The following is an 8,539-nucleotide window of genomic DNA, read 5'->3' on the forward strand; positions in this document are numbered from 1 at the left end:
TCCCCCTCCTCTTTCCCCCATGAGGAAGTTGTAGATGGCAATGAGGTCTCCCCTAAATCTCCTCCAGGCTGAACAACTTCCAGTTGCCCTCCATATCCCTTCTTTTTTATCTTTATGTCCACACTCATATAATTTTATTTCCGCCGTCGATATCACCGTGTCCTGCAGCCGTAGGGAGGAGGAGAGAAGATCCAGCAGGCAGGAATTGTGCAGCAAGATTGATTTATTTAATTATTTTACAAACCCTTTTATAGACGTTTTTCTTCATAGTCTAATTGGACAAAGGATCAGCCACCCCTTGGGGGTGATTGGCTAAAATCCTAAAACATCCATTGTCAAAATATTTTTCTATTGTACCATAAACAAAGCTCTGCAAGGTTGCAGGTGTTTCATTGTTTACAGAACTTCTGCTATTATCTTCCATGAGAGAGAAAAGTATCTCACGGTTTAGAAGAAGCAGGAAGAATTCCTTGCTAACAGCATTTTTGTATCCACATAATTTAAGTCACGCGTCCCATGAAACATGCAGTAACTGTCTATTTAGAATATATACTTAAAACTTTCATTCATACCTTGTTTACAGTATTTCACAAGACAAACACCCAGCCAACAGTACAAAACCAAGTTTTCTATTTAGACATTCATAATTAAATTTAGATATTGCATGACATACCTAGTATTTTCTCTAAATTAAAATCCACTGGCAAAGACAGTACTGTCTGACAAGCAGCTGCAATGAATAAAACCAACAAAATTAGCTTACAGTGACCTTTTACTAAAGCTGTAGAAACAAAATTCACTTTCAAACTGCACTGCAATTGAGCTATTTAAATTACAGCTGCAATAAGGAAAAGTGTTAATTAAAGTACGATTCTGATTTGACAACACTACACGCAGCACACTAGGCTTAGAGATAAAAACCCAAGAGTTTTAAGAATGCCTCTCTAGAGGCTTTTATGCTGAGAAGAGAGGTCTCTGAGAAAGGAGGGATTCAAAAGGGAAGTGGCAGAAGAATCAAAATACCTTGAGGAAAAACAGTATGTATTTATCAAAAATGATGCAGTTTAAAAGATGTATTAAGACTTCTGATATTTACAGAAAAGAATCACGATTCTCTAACCCAAACCAATCCAACATATTAAAGGTTTCTTGAAACTGTAATTTATTGTAAACCTGAAGTACACATTCACTTTTTAATCCAGAAAAAGTATATATACTGAGTTGGAAAAAAATGCTCTCCCATAGTCTACAGGGGACTTAATTTTTTACTTGAAAAAATACAACAGAGTATAATAGAACAAAATTACTATGAGAAATGGGTATTAAAATTAATAGTAATATACAGTTCAAGAAAAACTATTTCTACAGTTATACTAACAAACAAATAATTTCCTTTTGAAATTGAATAGCCATTAGAAATGGGTTATTTATCTTCAGAGAAAGCCTGTAATTTTAGGCATTGCCTTTTACTCACCATTGCTTTTCCCAGGCTGCAAGCTCAGCTGTCTTCCAATGGGAGAAATGTTATTTATATCTATGGCTGTAAAAGAGAACTTGAATTTAAACACGCACCGCACACAGAGTTTTGAAATGTTGCAACACTAAGTTACAATACTTAATACAACCAAACGAAATTTTTGCATCAATGTTTGGAAGAGATTAGAAAGGAGTACTGAAAAAAGGTTATCACTATAGCTATCAAGAGAATTTCAGCACATTTCTATTCAAAAAAAAGCTTAGTGAAGTAGCATCGACACTGCCCAAAACTTTGTCTCCTCCTGTCCCTACACAAGAGAGATTTAAAACAGACTAGTTCATGCTTAGCTGAACAGGCTGTGTTCAGGTAAAACCTATTTCCAGAAAATCATTCAGTCTGGACTGGAGAAAGGTGAAGAAACACTTCATCTTTTTTATACAGCTCAAGAACACAGACCATTTTCTTTCACCATTCACTTTACCAGATCTCAGATTATGCCTTATGTTCTCTGCCCCAAAAGTGACCATCTTACCACTGACAATTAAAAATACGCTATCCACAAGCTGTATGTCCTTGATAAAAAAATTTAACAGCTTAGCCTTTTCCAAATCTTGCAAAAATCCCCACTTATTTAAGACTTTCATACCAAACAACAGGACATGCAAACAATACATTACAGCTGACATTTGCCCATCTTGTAATCCATTTGTTCTGTATTCTGCTGGTTATATATAAACTTCAATAAGAGCATTAAGAACAAAATCTAACAGTGGCATAAATGAAATAAACTTAGAAAACCCATGACTAGTGGCAGTGAGCTAGAAGGATGACAACAGGAATTTATGCTGCAAATAAGGGTAAAAGAACACAGAATTCCATTTATGATATGCTTATACGGTGAGGAAAGCAGTCGGAATAAGAGGACGTGCAAATATCTGAAGAAAAAAGTGAAGTAGAAGACTTGGCTATCAGCAGGATCAACAAAGTTGATCGTTAGAGATACAAAGTTATGTGTGTAAATTAAAATGGTTGCAGACAGGTTATTAAAGTAGAAAAATTTAAGAACAAAGACCAAGAATAACAAAAAGGAAAAATGATATAAGGCTTTCCATTCATGAACAATTCTTAAACAAAGAAAGCACTTGGAGAGAAGAGCTGAAAATCAATCAGTTGTGCCATATTTTATCACTGGTTCTTACAATTTAAATTGAGGTTAAAAAAAAATATGCTTGATAATTTCTCCAAAAGCTACTTTATTTTGGGTGGACAACAAAAGCAACTTACATTTAGTTGAATTAAACTGAGAAACTTGCTTGCCTTCATGTTCAATCCAAGGAGAAGGAACTATGAGTTTTTTTGTGAAAAACTGGAGTAGAATAAAAACAAACCATCTGAGCACTTTTTAAAATTTTCAACTTAAATTTAGACTAGTATCCTGAACAAGAAAAAAAACGTAGAACATTTCATTATTTTAGGACCAAAGAGATTAAAGAAAAAAACTATTTGATTTGAAGACCCCTGTGTTCTTTATGACACATAGCACTTCAGATCTTTCAAGTCTGCAGAGTGAAAACTATACACAAGTTCCATTTAACAATAATTACTCATTTAAAAAGTTGAATTGTCACTACCACGCTTCTTGCATAGTAGTTTAAAGTAATTATTTTTAAATTTTCAGTTTGTTAAGTTTTATTTTGACAATTGAGCTATTTCACAGAAGTGATAAAGAGACACTGTGGTAATAGTAAAAGTGATAAACCGAGGTTTTTGGCAATATTATTAGTGTTAGAGTATTTGGCTAAATTGGTTAGTGGTAAAACACTTTTGAATACCTGCACTTCAGTCTTTCTCTGTGAACCAGAAACTATCTATCATCACAGCTGCACTGTGGAACACCCTGACACTGAGGAGATGAACACTATCACAAAGCTTCAAGAAACACATGGCAAATCCTGTTCTCACAATAAATGCAAGACTCAAATTAAGTGAAAAAAACTCAGCTTGAAACATCCAACTATCAAAAGCATGATTTTTATCAGAGACAGGGTTTCAAGCTGTTCAGCTGCATAATCCATTACGTTATACCTCACAAAGAGGAAATATCCCTTTTAATGCAGATTTAGAACAACAGAGCATCTCAGCTGCAGGCCAACTACACAGCTCCTTTACAGAATCATAAAACAATTTTTGTAGAGACAGAAACTGATAGACCTGCCTATCACAGCCTTTTTTTTTGTTGTTGTTTTTTAATTGAAATAACATTGAAGATTTCTGTAGTGAATATTTTAAACACTTTACTTTTCCTTATCTACTAGACAAATGAACAGTGAAAAATAAAATGAAAAATGAATGGAAAGATACAAGCTACCAGAATAAAGTCTTCCACCCAACCAAGCAGAATTTGGAAGAAATTAAAAAAAAAAATCACAAAAATTCTGCAATATTTTTAAAAATTTAATGTAACTCCAGCAGTTACTGTAAACCCCCAAATTCTCAGTCATTATTTTTAACCTGAAGTTAACTATTTATAAGAGTTATATTACAGCTACATTACCACTAGTCAAGAAAAACAAAAGAAAAAAATCTGTTGTTTTGACCTACACGTGTCTGAAAGAAGATGGGAAGAAAAAGTGTGTGTGGATTCCAACTACAACTGCAAGGGATGAGGGTGCAAAATTACTTTCTTACTGAAATACAGGCTTCTGGGTTTTGAAATCCTGTAACAGACGTAGATCTTTTCTGTAGATAAAACAAATCAATATTTGATAGCACAAAGTTTTATTACCTCCTCAATAGCTTTTTGCCTTCTGTCTTCTGTCTCCTTATCAATTCTAAGTAACAAATGAAAAACAACTCAATTATCAAAACCATCACATAAGTAGGAAAAAAAGTAAAGAACAGCCATATAATGATTTAGAGATGCTCAAGAGAAAATTTATAAATTAAGTTGCACTAAACCCTAAATCTTACTATGTTTTTACATGCAATAGTCTCATACTATAAATTGCACTTTTCAATTCAGTTGATTTGAGAAAGATCTGTACCATTTAAAAGTACATAATTGCAAATATTCCGTTTACTCAGCATGTCTGGACAAAAACTCAATCATAACTGATCTTCCAAAATAATGTCACATGAATATATTTTACTATTAAAGTTAACATGAGATTAGACTTGCACTGTAAAACCCAGCAGAATAAAAAACTGAGCTGTAAAGAATTAAAGGCCAACTGAAAACACTCCAGGAATTTGCACACTCAAATTCCTGACACAGCCCACCTTCCCAGCACAGAATTCTCCCTAGTAAAATACATAGTATGCCACACTTTCTTCAGTTTAGAATACAGTATATTTCAGTTTCTAACAATGAATATGTTTCCTTATGCAGCTTTTAACTTAGTTTTTAAAAAAATATTGTAGTTACTTCAGTTACTTCATGATGTGTGAGATTCTATACTTAGATTTTCTCTAATGGTCACCTTCAAGCCTGACTTTCAGTTACTGCTAAGTAATTTACTGAAATAATTTTTGAAGCTTATAAATATTCATCATTGTCTTAGCTGAACCACCAATACTTTCATATACAGTTAGTATACCTGAATTACCCTTGAATAATTTTAGAAATCAGTCAGATAACAAGATATTATTAGATACACAAGCACACACAAATGTGCCAAATATATAAACTCTCTCTTTTATGCTTATCAGACTTTGAATATATCTGCAATGTTTGTACATGCCACCTTCAATTACGTCTGCCTAGATGATGCTAAAGTGACAGTTCTATGGAGACACTTGCAGAGTAATTGTACCAAAAAAAAAAAGCATACAATCACTGTATTTTTATGTATATATATGCACTGAAACATGCAAGCATGGACACAGCAAATCTACATATAGTCAATCTAGCCTCTTTCTAGTCACAGCAGATTATTTTTAAAAAAAATGCATCACAGTGGGTATGAAACAGCAGGACAGACTGGAAGGACCCACAGAGACAATGCATGTTTATATCTATGGGCCACATCACTTATTCCTGGAATTGTCACACAAGCCATCTACATTAAAGCTAGTTTGTCTGAGTAAGGTTCCATAAAGAAGGCAATCAAATCCCTAAAAACTTAAGGCTTAATAATGTATAAAAAGCATTAGTCTGAAACCTACAGGCTGCTAGAGGAAGGACAAGAAACATTAAGACCTGGTGACTCAGATACAGATGGGGGCAGCTACAGTCCTATAGCTTTTATTATTCAAAAAGAGAGATGTAGGTTCAGTCAGACACTAAGAACAGCAAGTTACTTCACAGCATTTTTTATGATGAGGATGTTGAAACACTGGAATAGATTGCTTGGAGAGGTGGTAGATGTCCCATCCCTGGAAACATTCAAAATCAAGGTGGATAGGACTGAGCAACCTGATCTAGACAGGTTTGGTTTATTATTCTATTCATGCCATGAGGAGCAGTTCTTTCATGCAAGTTTGTATCTGAGAAACATACAGGAGTCTACAGGATTCACCATTAAGGCCTCCCCTTCGCTACTTCCACCTGGCATGTCATTCTCTAGCACCAGTGTGTAAAACGATCCCTCAAGATAAGCTCCAAATACCAAGACTGTTTTACCCACCCGTTTTCCTCACACAAGTTATTTTCAGAGAAAGGAAAAAAGTTCAGATAAGGTCCCCAAACTACTTCAAGTAACTAGCACTGGTCCCCCCTCCTTCACATTAAGTCTAATCTGTATCTTTCGAAGAGAGTGCTAGGGCTTCCCCAGCTAATTTTCCCAAGTCTACCCTTCTGCAGGAGCCCCAGAGACCAAAGAAGCCTCCCTGCGGAGCATTCCGAGAAGATAAACTGTGTTGTAACAAGGAGCAGAAGAGGTAGCCTGGTAATGATCACTGGCAAGACATTTTCTTGTTTCCACTAACTGGTTTTATCTGGCTGTCTACCAAACTGCAATCAGAGTGGATCAGCAGTTCTTAACATTAAAAGGAAGCAGCACAGAGGCAGCCTCATCTAAATATTATATCCATATCATGTAAAGAATTATGTTAAAAGATTTGAATAAAAAGTCTTTAATGCTATGCTGAAATGTTAGTAAAGCAAAAGAACAGTGTTCTAGTATTAAAGCTAAGTTAGCTGCATAAAAATAGATTCTAAGTTACCTAGCACAGCTCAAATACATTCCTTGGCGTCGAATGTCCTCCGAGTCAATTTCCACAGGATTTATTAGAGCAAGCTGGTCAATAGACCATCTGAATTTTCCTGGTGTCTGAAAAAAGAAACGGGCATCTTAATGCTTGCTATTCTAAAAGGATACAAGTAAAATCACAGGACAAATCTCAACAGAACAATACAATCACAGCTTCCATATAGTTCCTGTCAAAGACAATCAAAAGTGTTTCTATTTAAATGATCTACTGTAAAAAAGAATTAGTTAAGTCAGTCAGGCTTTTTATCCTGGTAGTGGTATCACAATGATTTACAAGACACTATCAAGTGGAAGGTTATAGCTGGTATTTACAAACTGAGGTGTCAGTGTCTTCTCAATTTCTGAGGACAGGTCTACTAAAGATACATAACTTGAGATAAAATTAAATTGCCTCTTGATTGCACAATCCAAACGGTGGTTCTATGAAAATCCAGTATCCACACCTAACCCAAGTCATCCAAACAGTCTGCCTTTCACTTCCCATTTCTAAGAATACCCGAGTTGCAACGCCATGTACATCCTGCAAAGTCTCCCTCATAAATACCGTGCATACGGCACAATAAAATCCAATTCAGAAATAAAGCAGCTTCACCCGTTTATTTAACAGTTACAAAGTACTGTTCAAATATATTTGGAAAATTATCTACCAACTGAGTCTTTTTAGTTTCATTATCACAGTATCATCTCTACTGCTTATCACAAAATAATTTCAACTGCAAACCAGTATGTAATTTGCAACTAAAAAAAAAAGTTACAGATACACAAAATCATTAACTTGAATACAAAACCAGCTCACAATAGAAGTGCAATTAAGTTTTATTTGCAACCAGCTTGCTCTAACTAGAAACTGGTTTTCTCCACTTTAAGTGGGACCAGAGTACCACATCCAATAACTGTTCTTTATCTACTTCCTCCTGGTTTTAGCACTCAAATTGTTAGTATCTAAAACCAAAATAAATTTAGGAAGGGAGGAAGACTAAGTGACAATATCAGTATTTAAAAACAGCATAGTTCTGTAAAGAGAAGAAACTCCAAATGCCACCTAAGTTATTGAGTTTGGTACGTACATTAAAGTACACTAAATAAAATATCCTTTTGATGCATTTGAAAATATTAGCACTATATCGGTACAGTTACACAATTAATGAGTAGATCTTACAGATGAGGATTTCGTTGACTTAAAGACTGAAGGACTGGAGACAATCTGCTCCTGAAGAGTATAATAATCACTGGGACTTTCAAACGGATTCAGGATTGTAACTCGTCCTGGAGTTTCTGGTGTTATCTGCATTTTAGCTTCTTCTGTATCACCCATAACACTAAGCTATACCTGAAAAGGAAAGAGGGAGAGCAAAATTAAGGAAAACAATGAAATCACACTTTTGACATTTCAGGGCCATCCTGAAGGCTTTGGGAAGAGAGGATTAATCATTTTAAGGCACCAGGAATACTTCAAAAACTAACAAAAATGAATTTAGCTGTGGCTTGGACCTACTGACATGAAGTTGATAAATAAGACTGGTACGAACAATTACAAATAAATAGAAACTATAAAAACGAGGTAAGAGAGAACATGAAGAGGAGGATTTAAAAAAAACCCACCAAAACGAGGGCAAAACAAGCAGCAAACCAAAAAAATCCCAAATCAACCACCAGAAGAGACCAAACGGCCGTCCTGCCCGCACACGGGACGAGCCCGGCAGCTCCGGCTGCGGGGATGCGCGGCGCTGCCCGAGCGGCCGGGGCGGCAATAACGCCCCGGGCAGGTCCCGCTCCGCCCGGGCGCTGAAACCGCCCGCCCTCGGCCGCAACGGGCGGGGGGCAGCCCCAGCCCTCCCGGGGCCCGGCAGCC

At 35.9% G+C, this 8,539-nt stretch overlaps 1 protein-coding gene across 1 annotated transcript in view; it reads right to left on the reverse strand.

The window, feature by feature from the left end:
• Nucleotides 1–8,530, reverse strand: part of BORA (bora, aurora kinase A activator) — an 18,192-nt gene extending 9,662 nt beyond the window's left edge. Inside the window, exons 1-7 of the mRNA XM_008631641.2 lie at nt 8,290–8,530; nt 7,847–8,017; nt 6,641–6,747; nt 4,263–4,308; nt 2,762–2,843; nt 1,475–1,540; nt 674–730 (exon numbers count right to left, since the gene is read on the reverse strand). Of these exons, the coding sequence (XP_008629863.1) occupies nt 674–730; nt 1,475–1,540; nt 2,762–2,843; nt 4,263–4,308; nt 6,641–6,747; nt 7,847–8,002 (514 nt within the window). The 5' untranslated portion in view covers nt 8,003–8,017; nt 8,290–8,530. The remainder of the gene's footprint in view (nt 1–673; nt 731–1,474; nt 1,541–2,761; nt 2,844–4,262; nt 4,309–6,640; nt 6,748–7,846; nt 8,018–8,289) is intronic.
• Nucleotides 8,531–8,539: the final 9 nt, after the last annotated feature.

The sequence above is a fragment of the Corvus brachyrhynchos genome, unplaced genomic scaffold (genome assembly GCF_000691975.1).
Source record: "Corvus brachyrhynchos isolate BGI_N302 unplaced genomic scaffold, ASM69197v1 scaffold71, whole genome shotgun sequence".
NCBI lineage: Eukaryota > Metazoa > Chordata > Aves > Passeriformes > Corvidae > Corvus > Corvus brachyrhynchos.